At 42.7% G+C, this 22,043-nt stretch overlaps 1 protein-coding gene across 6 annotated transcripts in view; it reads right to left on the bottom strand.

The window, feature by feature from the left end:
• Positions 1 to 12,941, bottom strand: part of HMGCLL1 (3-hydroxy-3-methylglutaryl-CoA lyase like 1) — a 90,301-nt gene extending 77,360 nt beyond the window's left edge. For all 6 annotated transcript variants that reach the window (XM_020781799.3, XM_078386414.1, XM_073000374.2 and 3 more), the window contains exon 1: positions 12,666 to 12,941. In XM_020781799.3, the coding sequence (XP_020637458.3) occupies positions 12,666 to 12,794 (129 nt within the window). In that variant the 5' untranslated portion in view covers positions 12,795 to 12,941. The remainder of the gene's footprint in view (positions 1 to 12,665) is intronic.
• Positions 12,942 to 22,043: the final 9,102 nt, after the last annotated feature.

Genomic DNA, 22,043 nt, shown 5'->3' with positions numbered 1-22,043 from the left:
CTATTTGCCATCCTCTTTCTGGCCAACATAATTTCTGTGAGTTGTTAAGCCCCAAAAGATTTAGGAAAATAACTTTTCAAAGATTTTCCGCTATATAGGCATGATCTGGAACCTTGAATGTATAAACTCAAGAAGAGTGCTAACAGAACACACAAAAGCCCTACCTAGGCCAACATATTTTACTTTACATTGGATAACCAATGATATTTTGGTAAACTGGAAGATAACAGATTATCCTTCCACTCACAGCTTTATCTCTCTCTCTCTCTCTGTCTGTCTGTCCGTCCATCCATCCATCCATCCATCCATCCATCCATCCATCCATCCATCCATCCATCCATCCATCCATCCATCCATCCATCCATCCATCAACTCACCCACCCATCCACCCCTCTCTTCCCAATGGGGAACAAAGGTGGTAAATAAAAACATTTAAAATCCAGAACTAATTTAAAATGTACTGATTAAAATTTAAAAATATAATATATAAGCATTTAAAATATCCTTACAAAATGCAATAAAACAAAAGGCGAACAAGCAATGTAATACAAAATACAAAAGATATCTGTAAATCTTTGTTAACCATTGCCTCCCAAAAGGATCCATTCTCTAACTGACAGAGAATTAGCTGGAGTCGCACTTTGCTACCTCAGTAAAAGCAAGAGAGATTTCCATTGTTCAGTTCTGGAAAACAACGTGAAAGCTGCTCTGAAAGCACTGAGAAGAAATAAATCACCAAAGGTAGATAGAACATCAATGGAATTATTGCCCATTTGCAGCGATGGAAGAGGAAGAGAAGGTGGCAGGATCAGGTAGGGAGGTGACGCGGCAATGAAAAGGGGGTTGGGGGGCATGAGCTTATTTAAAAATTCCCCATTCCCTAGACATGAGCTTATTAAAAAAAACCAGTTTGAACCAAAACCAAAAAACATAATAATGCCCAAAATGCCACGAGCATTATAGGACCTTTAATCTAATTTCCCATGCAAACAAAACGATGCTCACTGTGCTGCAACAAAGACTTTTACCATATATGAAGCAAAAAATGCCTGGTGTAGAAGCTGCATTCTGAAAAGAAAGGGGCAATAGCAATCATATCAGAAATATGCACCAGCTACCAGCATGCACCAAAGAATTGTAGAAGGTGAACAATTTGTGTCCTATAGCAGTGGCTCCTAACGTTGGGTCCCCAGGTGTTTTTGGACTAAAACTCCTAGAAGCCTTGGCCACTAGCTATACTAGCTCAGATTTCTGGGAGTTGTAGTCTAAGAACATCTGGGGACCCAAAGTTAGGAATTGCTGCTTTATAGGCTACAGCAAAGCTTTTGACTATGTGGATCACCAGAAGCCATATACTGTTTTGAAAGAAATGGGTGTCCCAGTTCACCATCCTGATGGGAAAACTGTATTGTGGGCAAGAAGCTACTGTTAGGAAAGAATATGGAGAAACACAATGGTTTTCCTTAGGCAAAGGTGTCACACAACAATGTATTTTATTTCCCTATCTATCCTGTCTGGAATAAATTCAGACTAAGGAGGAATGAAAAATTGGTGGAAGAAACATCATAATTTAAGATATGCATATGACATCATCTTACTGGCAGAAAGCAGCAATGACTCCTGAGGAAAGTGAAAGAAGAAAGTGCAAAAGCAGAACTGCAGTTGAACCATAAAAAGACAAAAATTATGGCTGCAAAAGAACTACACAACTTCCATGTTACCAATGACGAAACTGAAATTTTTTAAGATTTTGTATTTTTTGGCTCAAATGCCAATCCAGAGACTGCACCCAAGACATTGGATGAAGACTAAGACTCAGGAGGGCAGCAATGAAGAAATTAGAAAAGATCATCAAATGAAAGGAAGGACCTTGGAAACAGACATGATGTTTCACCTGATGATCTTTTTGAGACCGAGACAAAGATCTTTCACACTATTATATGCCCAATTACTGTGTACAGATGTGAAAAACAGACTGTGAAGAAAGTTGACAATAGAAAAAACTGATCTGTTTGAAATATGGTGCTGGAGGAGAGGACCACAGATACGCTGGACCGTCAGAAAGACAAACAAGTGAGTTCTAGTGCAAATCTAGCCTGAACTCTCTCCAGAAGCAATAATAATAATAATAATAATAATAATAATAATAATAATAATAATAATAATAATAATAATAATAATAATAATAATAATAATAATAATAATAATAATAATAATAATAATAATAATAATAACAATAATAATAATAACAATAATAATAATAACAATAATAATAATAACAATAATAATAATGAGACTGAAGTTGTCCTACTTTGGGCACATCGTGGGAAGACAAGATATGCTGGGAAAGACACCAATGTTAGGAAAAGTTGGAGACATGAAAAGAGGAAGACCAAATATGAGGTGAGACTACAGAAAGGAAGCCACAGCCTTGAGTTCACAATAGCAGAGCACAGCTGTTGAGGAGAAGACATTTTGGAGGTAACTCATTCATAGGGTTCGAGGTGACTTGACAACATTGTAACACCAACAAGGTCTGTCCTTGTGAAAAAAAAAGCCACAGAAACCCTCCAGTTCTCAGTAAGAAGTTGCCACATTGATACACTCCACCTCCCAAATAAAGCTTCTCATACCTTTTAATTGCACCTCCTTTCTCACATGGAAGAGCCACGCATACAATCATGAAAGGGGTGATAAAGTATTATCATGGAGTTCTATGACGAAACGATATGCTGACTAGCTGATCAAACAGTATCAGTAAGTTGTAAGAGAGCTGCCTTGAGTTATGAACTGCAGTGAAATGGAGATAGGCTTGGTGAATCTGCTTCACACAAAGGCTTTATCTGTTTCACTGATCTCCCTACAGCACAAAAAATATTAATGCATGAATGAAAAATATCAAAACTGTGATTATTTGAATTTTCTTAAGTTTGAATTCACAGTTCCTCTAGATATACCCATCCTGTGTTTACACAGCACTCTGCTTACTCAGATTCCATACTGTCTAAATATTTAGATGTTCCACTAGCCCTACTCATAGAACTAATTACATCTTGGTAAACCACATCCTTATGGCTGAAAAACTTCATTTCTGAAAATACAGTCACAAAAGCTTCTCACTTGTTTAAAGCTTAAAGAACAGACAGCTATTTATACAAAACATTTTTCTCTTGAGATCGACTGTGATATAACACATCTCTCCCTTGCTTGTAATTCTGGTTGCCCTTTGGCTTGACCGGTCTCTTCTCTTAGGACTTCTGTTAGATTTAGTTGCTTTCCACCCTTTTTAGTGTTTGTGGTTGCACATCTTCATTCCCAATTTCCAGAAATTCAGTTCTTAAAGTCTTATGGGAACCAGGTACCAGACGTTTTAAGATATGTGTTTGGAGCAACTAAATTTAGCTATTGCCGATTTCACTTCCTTCTACAATGTCACCTTGTTTTGCTTTGTGCTACTGGCACAAAGCCATGCTTCGTCACCTGAAGCAGCTGTCTCAGTGAAGCTAATGATGGAGCCAGCCTGGATGTAGATTAATATTTGATTTCCCAATAATAATTTTATAATTACTCTAATATGTCTTCAAATAGGAAGGCTCTTATACCTACAAGCATACTGGCATTTATTTCTAAACTACAGTAGTATTAAATAACAGGGCCCTTTTCTGAATATTGTGCAGGTACTCTGGAAGCATTAGTCTGCCTCGAAATAATCTGATAGGCCTTTATGTCAGTAGATTAGTATCAAATTCCTTTGAGAATGTACAGTACTTTGGTATTATACGCTTTGTAATGTAGGATGCTTATATAATTTAATAAACTCCATGCCCCTCTAATGTTATTTTATCCTATGTAATAGTACTTATTTTCCAGATTTTGTTTATAGTATCATAATATTTATAAATTTATTTACTTTAGTTACTCTTTTTAAAAATACAGAATAGGATCTCATAGGCAAAAGGAAGGTAAACATTTAAGATTTTGGATGGGGAAGATGGTATATTCACAAAATACAGCTGGGTTTTTTGTTTGTTGTCATGATTTTTGAACTTAGGTCCATTAGGAGATTATATCTCTCTCACCTAATATCTTCAATATATAGACCACTGTGTACCCTAACGACCAGCAACCTACTGAGATATCAACATTATTTTAATATGTGAAGCAGCAGGCTATATATTTTCATTTTAGATAAGCTGAGTAATTTGTCTATTCAATATTTTGCTTGTTTGCTTTTTCAGGCACCACATATAGGGTAAGAATTTGAATTATTATGTTATATAAGACTGTTAGGGAGATCTTTTTTAAATTAACTCATATTCTTCCACTGAAGACCATTTAAGCTGAGTTGTGTTTTGGGTATTCCTATCTATTTGTACTCATTATGTTATATATTTTGCTTCTGAGTTACATTATCATTGAGTAATAGATCCTGTTCAAACTACTGTATACAGTTGACTCATTTAAATTAAATATTAATCTATATTCCCCACCATCATTTAACTTGTATGCTTTCCTTTTCTTTAATTCACCTGCCCTTCAATCGGTTCCAGTGGAGTTTTTTTATTAATACCAGCTCTAGGTTGGCTTGTGCAATGAAGCATTGCCAAGGCTTCCTCCCTCCTGCCTTGCTCTGGATTGGAAACATTTAACTGTTGCAGCATATATTATCCATGTTTTACACAACATTGTTTAATTTGCTACCCAGGGTGATGATTTCTTCTTCTTCATCATCTTGATATAATCTTGACTGATCTTTGCACCATGCTGCCCAGTGAATAGTTCTGAAGAATTTAAAAGTTTGCACCACCTTTGTGTCAATTTCTGCAGCATGTTAGTGATCTGCATAAAATAGACCACTCAACTCTGCATTTTGTTCTTCTTTATGGTCCACACAGCCATCAGGATGACTCCAGCTACTTCATTTTTCCTTTGCTTTTGAAATTACTAAAATTAACTGTCCAGGGATGTATTCAGCACTGGAGGAAGATGATGTTCAGCATGTAGGAGGGACCACACCTCAGTCTTCAGTGATCTCAAAAAACTAAATCAGACTTACAATTAAGTTTTAGTAGACCTTTTGTAAACCACTATAACATTAGAATTCAGTCTGCAGCTCGGCTGATAACAGAGACTACAGTATTATGTTTCTGGATTTCATTATACCACCGCTGCTTGCCAACCTGGAGGCATATGAGCCTTGAAAAAGCAATGGCCAGTTGCCTAAGTCTCAGCCAGGTCTCTGGTCAGTGGAGGATGAAGAGAAACTTTTTCCTTTGTACCCCAGGAAGCTGTAAACATATTTTAGCACCTGTTGTCTTCACCAGGTCTGTATATCCTGCAGTCACAGAGAGCAGGGATATGAACCTTCCCTTTTCCCATGTAAAAACAAAAAGTTTCAGTTCCATCTTGGCAAGAATGCAACAGTTCTTCTGCATTTTCTCTCTTTGTTTTCTTTCTTTCTTTCTTTCTTTCTTTCTTTCCCACCAATAATAGCACTGGCTGTATTTTTAGACCAATCTGCAACAACAGTTCACGGCAACGTCTTCTCCCATTCATTGTTTTCAGACGACTTTATGAACACTAGGTGATGGGTGCAACCTACAACATGCATGGGCCTTGTGGAATGTTGAGAGAGGCCCACGGCCACCATGGCATCCACGAACTCCAGATCTGCTCCAGACAGCTACATCTCCACATATATGCTGAAGTCCTGTGTGTGTGTTTAGTCGTTTAGTCGTGTCCGACTCTTCGTGACCCCATGGACCAGAGCACGCCAGGCCCTCCTGTCTTCTACTGCCTCCCGGAGTTGTGTCAGGTTCATGTTGGTTGCTTCGCAGACACTGTCCAGCCATCTCATCCTCGGTCGTCCCCTTCTCCTCTTGCCATCACACCTTCCTAACATCAAGGTTTTTTCCAAGGACTCTTTTCTTCTCATGAGATGGCCAAAGTACTGGAGCCTCAGCTTCAGGATCTGTCCTTCAAGTGAGCATTCAGGGTTGATTTCCTTTAGAACTGATAGGTTTGTTCTCCTTGCAGTCCAGGGGATTCTCAAGAGCCTCCTCCAGCACCACAATTCAAAGGCATCAATTCTTCGGCGGTCTGCTTTCTTTATGGTCCAGCTCTCACTTCCATACATCACGACAGGAAAAACCATAGCTTTGACTATTCGGACTTTTGTTGGCAAGGTGATGTCTCTGCTTTTCAAGATGCTGTCAAGATTTGTCATCGCTTTCCTCCCAAGAAGAAGGCGTCTTTTAATTTCAGGGCTGCTGTCTCCATCTGCAGTGATCATGGAGCCCAGGAAGGTAAAATTTGACACTGCCTCCATATCTTCCCCTTCTATTTCCCAGGAGGTGATGGGACCAGTGGCCATAATCTTAGTTTTTTTGATGTTGAGTTTCAGACCGTTTTTTGCACTCTCCTCTTTCACTCTCATTACAAGGTTCTTTAATTCCTCCTCACTTTCCGCCATCAGAGTGGTGTCATCTGCATATCGGAGGTTGTTGATATTTCTTCCTGCAATCTTAATTCCAGCTTGGGATTCCTCCAGTCCAGCCTTCCGCATGATGTATTCTGCATATAAGTTAAATAAGCTGGGGGACAATATACAGCCTTGCCGTACTCCTTTCCCAATTTTGAACCACTCAGTTGTTCCATGACCAGTTCTAACTGTTGCTTCCTGTCCCACATATAGGTTTCTCAGGAGACAGATAAAGTGGTCAGGCACTCCCATTTCTTTAAGAACTTGCCATAGTTTGCTGTGGTCCACACAGTCAAAGGCTTTCGCATAGTCAATGAAGCAGAAGTAGATATTTTTCTGGAACTCTCTGGCTTTCTCCATAATCCAGCGCAAGTTAGCAATTTGGTCTCGAGTTCCTCTGCCTCTTCGGAATCCAGTTTGTACTTCTGGGAGTTCTCGGTCCACATACTGCTGAAGCCTACCTTGTAGGATTTTGAGCATAACCTTGCTAGCGTGCGAAATGAGTGCAATTGTACGGTAGTTGGAGCATTCTTTGGCACTGCCTTTCTTTGGGATTGGGATGTAGACTGATCTTTTCCAATCCTCTGGCCACTGTTGAGTTTTCCAAACTTGCTGGCATATTGAATGTAGCACCTTAACAGCATCATCTTTCAAGATTTTAAATAGTTCAACTGGAATGCCATCACCTCCACTGGCCTTGTTGTTAGCCAGGCTTTCTAAGGCCCACTTGACTTCGCTCTCCAGGATGTCTGGCTCAAGGTCAGCAACTACATTGTCTGGGTTGTCCGGGATATCCAAATCTTTCTGATATAATTCCTCTGTGTATTCTTGCCACCTCTTCTTGACGTCTTCTGCTTCTGTTAGGTCCCTCCCATTTTTGTCTTTTATCATGTTCATCTTTGCGCAAAATGTTCCTCTAATATGTCCAATTTTCCTGAACAGATCTCTGGTCTTTCCTTTTCTGTTATCTTCCTCTATTTCTTTGCATTGTTCATTTAAGAAGGCCCTCTTGTCTCTCCTTGCTATTCTTTGGAAGTCTGCATTCAAGTTTCTGTAACTTTCCCTATCTCCCTTGCATTTTGCTTCCCTTCTCCTCTCTGCTATTTCTGAGGCCTCGTTGGACAGCCACTTTGCTTTCTTGCATTTCCTTTTCTTTGGGATGGTTTTCGTTGCTGCCTCCTGGACAATGTTACGAGCCTCTATCCAAAGTTCTTCAGGCGCTCTGTCCACCAAATCTAGTTCCTTAAATCTGTTCTTTACTTCCACTGTGTATTCATAAGGGATTTGGTTTAGATTATACCTGAGTGGCCCAGTGGTTTTTCCTAATCTCTTCAGTCTAAGCTTGAATTTTGCTATGAGAAGCTGATGATCAGAACCGCAGTCAGCTCCAGGTCTTGTTTTTGCTGACTGTATAGAACTTCTCCATCTTTGGCTGCAGAGAATATAATCAATCTGATTTCGATATTGCCCATCTGGTGATTTCCATGTATAGAGTCGCCTCTTGTGTTGTTGGAAAAGAGTGTTTGTGATGACCAGCTTATTCTCTTGACAAAACTCTATTAGCCTTTGTCCTGCTTCGTTCTGAACTCCAAGGCCAAACTTCCCTGTTGTTCCTTTTATCTCTTGGCTCCCTACTTTAGCATTCCAGTCCCCTGGAATGAGAAGAACAGTCCCCTAGAATGCTGAAGTCCTACAGAAGCAAAAGTCTGGGGGAATCTCAACCCAGCAGTGGAGACATATTCTAGCAGTTGTGTGTGTGTGTGTGTGTGTGTGTGTGTGTGTGTGTGTGTGTGTGTGTGTATGTGTGTGTGTGCCTCTGTGTCTCTGTGTGTCTGTGTGTCTGTGTGTGTGTGTGTGTGTGTGTGTCGTGTGTGTGTGTCGTGTGTGTGTCTGTGTGTGTGTGTGTGTGTAAGCAATACATCAACGTCAGTCCCATTCTGTCTCAATGGTGCAGCATGAGATAAGACATTCCAAGCTCATGACAGGAGGGAAAGCCTGCTGAAATTGATGGAATTTTTGCACACTACATCAACAACCCCTCCCTGCCCTTCTACGATGTCATGACACTAGATTGAATATTCAAGGGGGGTGCATAATTGGGAAAGAGCTGCTCTCCCTTCTTCTCCCACCCAGGTTTGAGTTATACACGTCAAGCTGGCCTTTTCAATTTCTATCAGACCTAATACTACTTATTTTGAACCAATCCGGCATTTAATAGCAACTGATGCAGATCAGAAGGTTGGCTGATAAGGTTACCTCAGTTCTGCTAGCTGAGAGCAGGATCTGAGCATGGAACAGATATTAAGTACCTGGAACATGTTATCCTGTAATGGCCTGTCCTTCACCCAATGCGATTTCTCTCCCTACCCATCACAACCAAATTTTGTCCATGAAGAGATATGCAAAGTAAAATAAATTGAACCACTAGTAATTACCCAGTTTCCCTTTATCCCTTCCTCAGCACCAAATTTAGTCCACCTCAGTTCAACAAATTGAAATGGCCCCTTTACAGCATGTAAGGACCCATAAAGAGGGGGTTACACTGCAAATTAAATTAATTTAAGTAAGTCAATAAGGCTACAGAATATCAATATTTTCTGGAACATCCTTCACAAAAGCTACCTGTCCCACCCGTCCCTCACAGTCCTTGATGTTATAAATTATGACACCCAAGGTGTCTAAAAGAGCTAACATTAGGAACCACACTTTCTTGGTCATTGCCTTTTCTCTCTGGAAGAAGCCTTCTTCAGAGATTGACCAGGTGAGTTAGTTCTTTTAACCACTGACCCGAGGTGCCCAAATTTGTTTGAAATTTAATTCTATTTAAATGCAAGTTCTTAAAACTGGTAACAAGGTTTTATTGTATTTATTGTATACTGTAATTTTGTAATTTTGTATTGTTGGTTTTAATGATGATTTGCCATGTTGTGAACCACCCATAACCTGCATCGAGCAGGAGGTTGACCCATAACCACCCACACTAATAACAGAATAACTGGGTTGGAAGGGGCCTATAAGGCTATCAAGTCAACCTCCTGCTCGATGCAGGAATACAAATCAAAGGATATCTCTCAGGTGGTTGTCCAATTTTCTCTTGAATGCCTCCAGTGTTGGAGTGCTCACCATCTCTTGAGGCAATTGGTTCCATTATCGTACTGCTCTAACAGTTAAGAAGGTTTTCCTGATATTCAGCCTAAATCTAGCTTCCTGTACTTTGAGCCCATTATTATGTGTTCTTCACTTGAAAATGATCGAGAACAAATCCTGCCCCCTCATCTGGATGACTACCTTTGAAGCATTTGAAAACTGCTATCTTCTTTTCTCAAGGCTAAATGTGCAAAGTTCTTCCAGTCTTTCTTCATCGGGCAGTATCCGAGTTGAAACAATAAATAAATGCTCCTCTAGATGTTGTTTGGACTGTCACTCACAGCACTCTTCACCACTGGTTAAGCTAGCTTAGGTTGATAGGTGACAAAACCCATAATTGTATTTTAATTGTTGTAAGCTGCCCAGAGACCTCAGGGTAGTGTGGGCGGCATATAAATTAAATAAACAAACAAACAAACAAACATGTGGCAGGTCACACATTTTTCAGTCCTACCCTATCTCTGTCTTCACAAATACAGTAAAAGGAAGGTCAAAATGTGTAATGTCCAGTTCTGTCTAATGTAGATTAGAAAATCCCCACCTGCTGGAATTAAGTTAATTCCACAGCTATCAAAGCCCCAGGAAACTTGCCATCTGTTCCTCTGACCTATAGCTCTTGCCTTCTGGAGGTTTTATCACAGCCACTTCCCCCATTTGTAAATACTCAGATTTGTCCACATCACCATGTTTGGTACAAAGTCTCAGAGGAAAGAGGTCACATAAATTCATCCACCCTCCTGGCTAGCACACAGTTAGCAGCTGTAGTCCAAGAACATCTGGGGGTAGACCTCAACCACATGTCCTTGGCAGGACTCTCACGGTCATCCTCTTACTAACTCACTCTGGGCTTACTAGACCAACCAGGGATGAAGGGCAGATAGATGGGCAAGCAGAACTTTTCCAGCACCATTGTGGCTTGCTGGTGGGTGAGCAAAGCAGCACACAGGCAGACAGAAGAAAAAGGCACGGCTTCCATTCATCCATTGTCCCCTGCCCTCCAGGTAGTGACGTAGCTGGATATGAACTTTACTGCAGCTTCCTGATGCACCAGTCAGAGACAGACAGGGAACAGAGGCAGCTCCATGGAGCCACCATAAACTCCACTTGCATTTCTCTCAAAGCAGAGCAACAGCTAGGAATGGGCTCACTAAGCACAGCCCTCCTCACCGGTGTACTTCCCACAAGGAAACACAGAGGTGTATGTGGCCGAGAGGAGGGCCTGCCTCAGTTCACTCATCTCCGGTCCTTTCATTGGGAGTTTCAGTTTGTGTCTGCTAGCCCCAAAGATGTCCACCTCAAAAGACAGAAAAAAATGCAGTCCTTTACATGGATGCAATGGTTCCTTTTATGTTAATTCTTTGCTTGTTCATCCTTTGCTGCCTTGCACACTTGGCTTCTCTTTGTTTGTGGCACAGCAAAGAAGAGTGGGCCCATAGGGTCCAAATCCCAGTCATGAGCATAGAGGTTGGCAAGAGGAAGAAAGCACCACACTTGGCTCCAGAAAGTCTGCTCCCTAAGGCAGACCCACAAATTTCCCCAACTCTCCCTTATGCATTGTACCGAAAGCTGCCACAATTATTTTAGCAGCTCACCAAGAGAACCCTACAAGTACCCTTCAATCATAATAAAATAAATGACTAACCAACTGCTGCCCTTTCGTGACGATCCAAAACCGGTTTACTATGTCTAATGGCAGGACCTGCACCAGAAACAAACAGAAGAAGCCAGTTCCTCTCGTGCTATATTTCTGAGTGGCACAGCAAGACGTTCCAGCATTTACCAGAGAAAGTACTACTCTCACCACTGCGCTTTCCCAGAGGAAGAGTCAAGGTGAGAAAGTAAGAGTTGGCAGCAGCTTCCTGGGCCGTGATGACTACTGGAAGAAGATGGATGAGCAACTGATGAAGGCAGTGAGAGGCAGCTTCCTTCTCTCTCATCCTGCCTCTGGGAAACATGGAAACTGAAATCTGGCTCAACAGGGAATAACTGGGAATAGGATCCAGTGGGTCCTGTTTCGTGTAGAGCCGAAGAACCTTTGGCTCTTCAGATGTTTGGGGACTAAAACTCAACAAGCCCTCATCATTGGCCAGAGGCTTCTGGGAGCTAAACCCCAAAGTAGATGGAAGGATGCAGCAGAGAGCTCTACACCATCCATAGGGAGAAAGAAAAAGCACTGATGAGTGAACAGTTCCCACCTTTATCTCTCTCTCTCTTTTCCCAGGTGGCATGCATGGCACAGCTGCAAGGAGCAGACATTTACCACTCACCTGCCTTCTCCTCTGCACTGGGCATGATAACCTTCTAGGAAAAGGAAAGGGTTGATGACCAAGCAACATTCATTTTGGCAAGTGAACCAAAATGAGTATCACCTGCTCTGCCCTTCTATAACTGTGGGAAGGTAAGGGAGGGGCTAAAGAAAAAGAATGGGTGCCTGAAGGATGCCAAGGAAAGGAACCCCTTCCACAGACACCTGAAAGGGGTCAAAACCTGCCCAAGGACAGGTGCACACATCATTAGGTTTAGCAGGCACACTGGCTGCAGCAGGACCTTGGGAAGTGCGAGACCTCATTGGGACGATCCCCATAGGCACCCAAGCCCATAAGAAATGCCAAACCACGGACGTCACAGGCTTGGCACACGTCAACAACCGAGGAGCAGATCTTTTGTTAAGTCAATGCCTCTTAGCTGTCCCTTCAAGGCCACATCGCTCCAAAACACCTAGCACACCAAAAAATACGGTTTTCCTCGCATTCTCCTGTTCAGTATATTGGTGCGATCCTCGTCTGCGGTGAGGATCGCAGCTACCCTCACATGGAAAAGGGCATCGTACCCATGGGGGTGGGGGCGACAGAGGAGGTCACGGTCCTTGACCCCTTGGAAAAGCCCCAGGGCTCCCTCGCGCCCCTGCCAGTCGCGGCTCCACTCCCTCCCTCCCGGGCCTTGACGGCACCTGCTCAGGGGAGCCTTCCCTCCTCCCGGCCCTCCTCCAGAGGCCCCTCCAGTCCCAGCCCCTCGGCCGCGCCCGTCCCTCCGCTACCTGCCCGGGTTGCCGCAGAGCTGCCGGCGGCGGCGGCGGCGGCGGCCCCGCTTCGCCAATCCAGAGCTGCTCTTTGAGGAGGTGCTGGTAGCTGAGGCAGTGCTTCAGCGCGGACGGCACGTTGCCCATGGCCCCGGCCGCCGACCACCGGGGCAGGGCGAGGCGGGAGTCCCTGCGGCCCAAAAAGCGTCACCGCCGCTGCCCCCTCCGCCTCCGCCTCCTCCGGCAACCCATCGCCGCCGCCGCCGCCGCGCCGAACTCCCTGCCCGAACCCGAGGCGGCGGCGGCGGCGGCGGGCAGGCGCCTCCCTCCCTCCCTCCCTCCGTCAATCAGTCTCGAGGTGGGCGGGCGAGCGCCTCGGAGTGGCTGAGAAGGCTGCGAGGAGCGCGCGGCGCCGGCATCCCGGCCGGGCCTCTGGGGATGCTGAAGCCGTCAGCATCAGCACCACCTTTGCAAGGAGGAGAGGCGCGCCTTGTGGCGAGGGAAGCGGCGGGGAAGTGGACCTGACGCTTTCCCCCCACATCGCAGGACGCCCTCCCACCTGGGACCTCCGCGGGGCTCACGATACCCATTATCACCACAATCGCTTAAGGAAAGCGACGGATGCGAACACACAGAGAGAGAGAGAGAGAGAGAAATCCCGGTGGGTTTTGGCATGGAGACCGGACTAAGATGATTAGTTGCTTGTCCAGTAGGTGGCGGCCACAGAGACTCTTCGGGGTCTGCTGCGTCATTAGAGGACCCAGTTAGCCAAAGGGAAAGGAAGGCAATAACGATAAATAAAAATAAAAGTACTGTAGAGTCCGGGAAAAAAATAAAATAAAAGTAATGCAAGGAGCAGAAGGATAGGCCTTGGCTATTCTTCTTCTCACCCTCAGAAACCTGAGGTCTAGGACATGATGGGCACTTAGAGGGCATTTCTGAGCATGTAAAGAGTGTTTGAGAATCACAAGGGGAGTGTTTTAGTGGTCGAGGTTATAATTACTAGTGCCAGTTTGTTGATATGGCTTCCAAACTGTTGGGCTCTCCTGCAGGGCAGGAGAGAAGTCTTTGGGGATTGCCTTGCACTACCATTACATTTGACATCTAACTCCATTAGTTGAGTCTTTTCACACTATCAACAGCCCTTCTCCCCCCATTTTTTGATGGAACAGTGCTTCCAACAATAAATCTGTATTTTGTCCTGCTGCTCTTGCCTAGGAATTGGTGTTTTGATCATTCTTCTTGAGTTGTTTGTTCTACTCTTCTGGAGATCACAAAACATAATAGAAATACCAAATTAGCTTAAGCAGAAGAAAGCATGCATTGTATGCCCATGAACTGCCTAGAAAATGTTGGAGAGCCAGAGCAGACAAGCCAATATTTGCCTGATTTGCTCCCTGAAGGTAGAAAGAAATACAAAGATTGTATAAAGAGTTCAGTTCAGTTTGCAATATGGCCCAAATTGGTAGGCTTGGACCAAGCCATTTTTTTGAATATAAGCTGCAAAATGAGAGGGCAAAATCAAGCCCTCCAGATGTGATTTGACTACAGATTCCATCAACCTTAGCCATCATGACCAATGGAGAGGGATACTGAGATTTACAGTCCACCCATACGTAGGGAAATGTACTTTGTCCAACACTGCTGAAGTTACTCTTTCCACACTGGTTACAAAGGTACAATGTAATTTGTCCAACCCAGCCAAAACACAGAGCTGGGGTTAAAACTATACAGTGGTGCCTCGCTAGACAGTTACCCCACATGACAGTTTTTTCGCTAGACATTGGCTTTTTGTGATCGCTATAGCGATTCGCAAAACAGTGATTCCTATGGGGGAATTTCGCTGGACAATGTTTGGTCCCTGCTTCGCAAACCGATTTTCCCTAGACAACTATTTTTACAGCTCCCTCCGCACTCGCAAACAGGTGTTTTTGGGACCTAAGCTTTGCAAGATAGCGCTTTAAACAGTTGATCGGCAGTTCACAAAGCGGCTTTCCTATGGCTGATCTTCGCTAGACAACGATGATTCTTCCCCATTGGAATGCATTAAACAGGTTTCAATGCACTCCAATGGGGAAATGTTTTTCGCTAGACAATGATTTCGCTAAACAGTGATTTCAGTGGAATAGATGATCATCGTCTAGCAAGGCACCACTGTAAGTGCCCAGAGAGAGAAGAGCCAGTGCAATGTGATGCATGAAGTGGTGGAACTGAGGAGACCTGGGTTGAAATCCCAACTCAGCTATAGAAGGTTACTGGAGTGGGACTGGGGTCATAATGGTAAGCCACTACTTGAACATCTCACGTTCCTCAAAAACCATTATAGGATTACCATAAGTCAGAAGTGATTGATTGATTGATTGATTGATTGATTGAATGATTGAGTGATTGATTGAGTGATTGATTGAGTGATTGATTGATTGATTGATTGATTGATTGATTGATTGATTGATTGATTGATACTCCGCCCATCTAGACACAAGTCTACTCTGGGCAGCTAACAATAAAAATAGAATAAAAACAGTATAATAAAGAGCAACAATAGTCATATGGTTCAAGATGGGGGAAAATAAAAATAATCAGGTGATGACAGGAGGGAAAGCCTGCCTAAAGAGCCAGGTCTTAAGTTGGCTCTTAAAAACACCCAGCGAGGGAGCCAGACAGATCTCTGAGGGCAGACTGTTCCAAAGGTGAGGGGCCACTGCCGAGAAGGCCTGGTTTCTTGTTCTTTTTCTCCAGGCCTCCCTCAGCGTTAGGCCCCTCAGCCGCCCTTCCTGGCTAGAATGAGTGATTCAGGTAGATCTCGGTGGGAGGAGGTGTTACGCTAGATATCGAGGTCCTAAACCGTTTATATGTCATCATTAACACTTTGAAATCAATGTGCAAATGAACGGGCCGCCAATGCAAGGCAGCCAGAGTGGGGAAAATATGGTGATATTTTCTTGTCCCACTGAGAAGTCTGGCCACCGCATTCTGCACCATTTGAAGCTTCCGCATCAATTTCAAAGGTAGTCCCATGTAGAGTGCATTGCAGTAGTCTAATCTCGAGATTACAAGTGCAACATGGACCAAAGTGGTGAGCACCCCAGCATCAAGATAGGGACGCAGCTGGGCAATCCGCCACAGATGGAAATAGGCGGAGCGGACCACTGACGCCACCTGGGTTTCCATGGTGAGCGTTGTATCCAGATGGACCCCCAAGCTGCGAACCACACTCTTTGTGGTGAGAGTCACTCCCCCAAAAGAGAGGGAGTTTCCCAAACCACCAATGGATGGGGCCACCCACCCTCAGGACCTCTGTCTTGTCCGGGCTCAGCCTCAGTCCATTCTCCTGCATCCATTGCAGTACAGCCTCCAGGCAGCACTGAAGGGACGGAACGGCAGCTACTGTGGTTGGAGAAAAGGAGATGTAGTGCTGGGTGTCATCAGCATACTGATGGCACAACATCTCACACACCCCGATGACCCCACCGAGCGGCCTCATGTAGATATTAAACAGCATTGGGGAGATAATTGAGCCCTGCAGAACCCCACAATTGAGGCTCCACGGGGCCAAAACACTCTCTCCAAGCTGTACTCTCTGAGGACGGTCCTCCAAGAAGGATCAGAGCCAGGCAAGTGCCAAACCACTGATTCCAAGCTCAGAGAGCTTCCCCAGGAGGATACTGTGGTCAACGGTATGGAAGGCGGCTAAGATATCGAGGAGGACCAACGAAGACATTTTGCCCCGTCGGCCTCTCTCAGCAGGTAATCAAATAGGGCAACCAATGCCATTTCGACTTGATAGCACGTAGCAACAAATTGTCTACCTATAGCTGAAATCCAGTAATTCAGGATGCAGTACATTCTACTGAACATAATAGAACTTAACTTCTGAGAAAGCATTATTAGATGAGTCTATGAAAGTTTATTCTGGAGTATCCTGTTGAAAGTAGCCTATAAAGCAGTTTTTTTTTCTAATCCTCAATTGCAAATACATACTATAACACAGTGGTTCTTAACCTTTGTTACTCAGATGTTTTTGAACTGCAACTCCCAGAAACCCCAGCCAGCACAGTTGGTGGTGAAGGCTTCTGGGAGTTGCAGTCCAAAACTCCTGAGTAACCCGAGGTTAAGAACCAGTGCTATAACACATAATATCCTTGCCATCCCTTTATTAACATGGTACCTGTCTCGTACAAAAAAGCCTTCTTCCACCAAACTATCATCGTCACTTTCAAATCTCTCTTTAAAACTCATGCTTCCAGCAATCTGCAATCCACCATTATTAATACAGTATCATAGTATAGCTGACAATAATAGGTGATGTTCGGCCAGTCATTTTTCATCCTATGTCATGGGATCACAACCCAGTTTTCACAAAGTCATGAAATGTGTGGAGCGTATAGACAACAGAATGATGAGAACATTGTGTTCCTATGGACAGAGAATGCTCTGCATGTAGGAGAGAATTTTCTTTGGTTCATGGTTCCCTTTAAGAGAACTTACCAAAAAACAACAACCAGAGAGAAAAAGACAATTTGAAATTCAAACCCTTTGTATGAGAAAGTGAAACCCTTTGATATACCTATTAGGGAAGGACACTTTCAATACTTGCCTCTTAACATTCTGGCTTTGAGTCCCTGCATGTTCAGACATATTTATTGTGCTGCCTTAGGGTTGCCATCATCTTTGCTCCAACACGTTTCTCATCTTTAATAGCTACAAGGTCGGCAGGGATAATACAGCCCTCTCAGTGCTGTGAATAGCTAGACTCATTGAACTGTGCCAGCGTGGATGGGTGAAAACTTTCCTCAGTTAATTCTTTTTCACTAAACATACAAAAAATATGTGCAAATTACTTGCCTAAAAGGAAGAAAGAATTTGATTTTTTTCCCAAAAAAAGAAAGAAAGAAAAGAAAACATTACATGTAAGAACTGAGAGATTCATCCAGATGCTTGTTTTAACAATCTAGTCTCACAGCAAAGAAACAAACAAGCAAATCTGGACTGAACGGCTAAAAACAGAACTTGGACAGGAAAGGCACAGCACACGGAGCGAGTGGAAACCATTTATCACTTTTTGATAGGCCTGCATGGGCTTCATGTGATCTAGCTGTTTATTGCAGAGTACTGCTCTTCCTTGCTTTGATCATATGTAATTTATTGGTTGACAACTGCAGTTTGAAATGAGGGCAATGTACCAAAACGTAAGCGAGGGCTTGGATATTTCAGTGATCTATCAGACTAATGAAATTCTAACTTTTTGGGATGTTTATATCTTTCTGGTAAACATTGTGGCAGTAGGCATACTTTCTTGTCAGTGGTATTATGATGTGGAAATAGATGCCATGTATAGTTACATTCACACATATGCACTATTACGTTAAATAGAAAAACCGTGTGTGTGATATACACTGTTGCAGTGAATCACTATAGGCTGAATCATTGCAAATGCCACACAGCTCTTCTCTCTTTCCCCCACAAGTATTCCTTAAGCTAGACACAGAAGTTTATCATGCAGTCATTACAAGAAGAATGATCAAAACAGTGGGATTTTTACTTGGTATGCTACCAGATTCGAGCCAAGAACGGAAGGGGTAAAAATAGATTTATTGTTGCAAGCACTGTTGCATCCCAAAAAAAAAAAAGAAGAAGAAGAAGAAGAAGAAGGGGGGAGAAGGAGGTTGGGCTGTTGAGAGTGTGAAAAGACTCAAGTAAGGGAGTCAGATGCTGAAACTGGCAACTGGCCAAGATGCCTACTAGGCAGGGATCAAAGCTACATATGGTCAGTCTCAAGCAACAAAAATAAGCCATGAATTTTTTTGGCACGCCTCTCATGGGTAACACAGTCCAGCCACACTGAAAAAGAAAAAACAATGGTGCTTATCAGTGTAGTATGGGACCTCTGGGAAAAGCTCAGCTATCATCATCCTCATCTCAGTGTTACTTGAGAGAAAAAAATGTAAATAATTTTGCATGTATGTTATGTCTGGCCGAACTCAATTGATGGGAACTAAAAGACAGGCCCTGAATACAGGATTCTGCAAGTCATGCCAGTAAATGGATGTTCTTTTGCTAACTCCCGTACAGTCTAAAGTTAGGAGTCTTTTTAGGGTAACTAGCATATTTTGCTTCATTTTGCTAGTTACCCTAAATCAGAAGGAGACTGAGACTTGGAAGGGCAGCAATGAAGAAATTAGAAGAAATCATCAATTGTAAGGATGTGTCACTGGAGATGAAGGCCAAGATCATCCACACAGTTTTATTCCCAATCACCAATGTGGGTGTGAAAGCTGGACAGTAAAGAAAGCTGACAGGAATTATTTATTTATTTATTTGAAATATGGTGCTAGATGAGAGCTTTGTAGATACCATGGTCTACCAGAAAGATAAACAAGTGGGTCTTAGAACAAATCAAGGCTAAAACATCTTTGGAGGCTACAAATGCTGAAAATGAGGCTGTTCTACTTTGGGCACCTCAAGAGAAGACAAGATTCTCTGGAAAAGGCAACAGTGCTAGGAAAGCTTGAAGGCAGCAAGAAAAGAGGAAGATCATATACAAGATGGATTGACTTCCTGAAAGAAGGCACAGGCTTCAGTTTGTAAGTGCTGAGCAGGTTTGTTGAGGACTGGGCATTTTTGAGATCGCTCATTCGTGGGTCACCATAAGCTGTAGATGATTTGATGACGCATAACAAAGCAAAAAAATCGATTTCCCAAATTTAGCCTCCATCTTATACCTGATAAACACCTGGCATTCAGATTAGGTTTTTGTCTGAAAAGGTCTGAATTGAATCTTCCAGAGGTTGATATATATACTTTATTTTGTTTTCTTACACCACTTCTAGCACCACCTGGTGACTCATTGTTTCAGGAAAAGGGCTTTGTGTAGGTTTGAATAGTTCCAAATGGGAAATTCCACAGAATAGGAACATGTCAGGGAGAATGCCATTGATCATGGTGACTGGAGCTTCTGGAAACTGAAGTTCAAAACATCTGGAGGGCCAAATACTCCACCTACTGTAGGCAGCGATTCACTAGATGGACCACTGCTCTAATTTGGTATGAAGCAGTTTTCTAAATTACTGTGGTCCTAGAGACACTTGGTGGAAGTTCTCCTTCCCAGGCTTGGAGGGAAAAAATTGTTATTGCCGGAAGGCGAAGGGCTAAGGCTACTGATGACTCACAATGGTTATGTATTTCCTCTAGTATCAGAGCCAGTCGGCCTCTGAATGCCAGTTATTAGAAAACACAAACAGGAGATGTCCTTTCAAAGGTTCTCCATAGGCATTGTGTTGGTCACCATGGAAGAAAGACCTGCTGCTGAAGGCTTTGAAATATGACTTTTATAAAGGAGGAACACTCCACTAAGGAGAATCCAGAGAGAATGAGAGAGAGAGAGATGAGGGGATTTTTAGAGGGCTTTTGATGCTAAGGAGGCAGAGGAGCTATGAGAAGAAGAAAAGTTCAAGGTGGAGGAAGGAAGCCAATGAGGGAGCAAGGGGACCTGAGGCAAAAGAGGAGTCAGAATGTGTGAGGATGAAATAAAGATGTAATGGGAGTGGGAGCATGTAACAACAACATAAGTTTGAAGTGTCTTGACAGCACATAGCAATACCAGAGTAAAATATATTGTGCTTTCATATGTAGTCAACTGGGAGATAACTCCATTGATTTTATAACCCACTATAAGAAATTACAGTAAAATGTATTTTAAAAGGAAGACAAGTTTGTGGCAGATTTAGTACCATTTTTAATGTGTTTGTGAGACAAGAAGTGGTTTGTAGTTCTCATGAATTGAAAACGGAACATTTCCACTTGAACCTTGCACTGAAATAAATAGAACATTGTTTCAGCCTCTACACTGAAAACAGAGAATAGAGGGCACTTTCAAGAAAGCATCTTCATGAGAGAATTAGTATGACTTGTTAAAATAAGTTTTGTGGTTAGTTTGAGAAGAAAGGGATGGGAGATAATTGAAAACACATTTCCTAAGGAATTATATCTGAAAACAGCGATTCAGCTTTTGAAAACAAACTTGAAATTGTATTCCCATAGAGTTAACAAAGCAAGAAGTTCCTTCAATTCCTATTGCATGCAATCATGACAAATAAGTAAAATATGAGTGCTTTTTCCAATAAAATAAAATAAAATAAATATTCAGATAAAATATACCACTTTTTTCATACAACTATACTTAATTAAATTTGTGGTGCACAATGTACAAGTCACTTAAAAAGAGTTTGAGGTGGAGGGAGGGTTTGCACGATAGAGCAGCATGGGATTTAGAAAAAAGCTACTGATTATATAAATAAGGAATATATCCAGGGGCACATTGTATAGGAATAAATAGAAGGGATACAAACTTTCGTGCTTCAGGAAACAAACCAGTCACTTTCTGACAGAGGTTACGTTGACTTAAGCTATGGGCAAATCGTTTTGTTTTTGCTACAGGCTGCCTGTGAGGGGGAGGGGTTGCATGAAACATCTGGCTATTAAACCGTGTTGTAAACAAAATGTAAGATAAGAGAGCCAATATTTTATTCGCTTTGCTGTTCACCCTTCAAATTCCTGTTTTAGGAGTAAAACGTATTCTCTGTACTCTCCACAACACACCAATAGAGGGAGATGTCCATATTGCTAGAAGCTGAGTTAACACCCTTTGTGAGATTTGTGATTTAATTGCAGACACATATGCATTCTAATTTGTAACCTGGACTGGCAAATAGTTAAGTTGGAAAGAGCTGGGAAGAATTGGTCGGAAAGCCTCTTGAGTGTGATGGCCAGGAGGGCCTTTGCCCCGCCTCAGCCTGTGTGCTGGTCACCCCGCTTCCTATGAAAATTGGATTTGGCCACAGCAATCCATGTCTTAATCACCTCCTGGTTAGCTTCTTGTGACAATCTGCATGTTGTTACCTTTGAAAAGTGTTTGGAAACTGCCTTTAGAACAAAATGTGGAGACTGGACTTTTGTCTGAATACAGTTTTAGAGGCCATGTAACAACAGTCTTGGCTTTCAGTTTGCTTCCAAGTTCTATTTCCAGTGTTGTTGTTGTTTTCATCTGTGAAAATTGAACAGCGAGGGGTAGGATATTGCAAAGACTGGTTCCTCACACTTGTTCCTTCCACAACCTGAGGTCCTTAACAAAGGACATACTGCATGTCTACCACACTGAGAGGCTAAATTGGTGGGAAAATGAGGCAGGGCTTTCTCTGCAGCAACCCCTCTATTGTGGAACTCTCCCCTAAACATGGAGGTTAGGCAGCTGCTATCATTGCTGAGCTCCTTGTTATAAACTGACTGAAACCCTTGGTGGGAAGAAGGATGATAAACAAAAGCCTTAAATAAATAAGAGTATATAAATTATCATGATCTCCGTACAAAGTTATTTTAGAGTTGCTGGAGGAAATACAG

This window comes from Pogona vitticeps, chromosome 1 (assembly GCF_051106095.1).
Source record: "Pogona vitticeps strain Pit_001003342236 chromosome 1, PviZW2.1, whole genome shotgun sequence".
NCBI lineage: Eukaryota > Metazoa > Chordata > Lepidosauria > Squamata > Agamidae > Pogona > Pogona vitticeps.
Note: the sequence above shows the minus strand (reverse complement) of the source record. Positions and strands in the feature narration are given on the sequence as shown.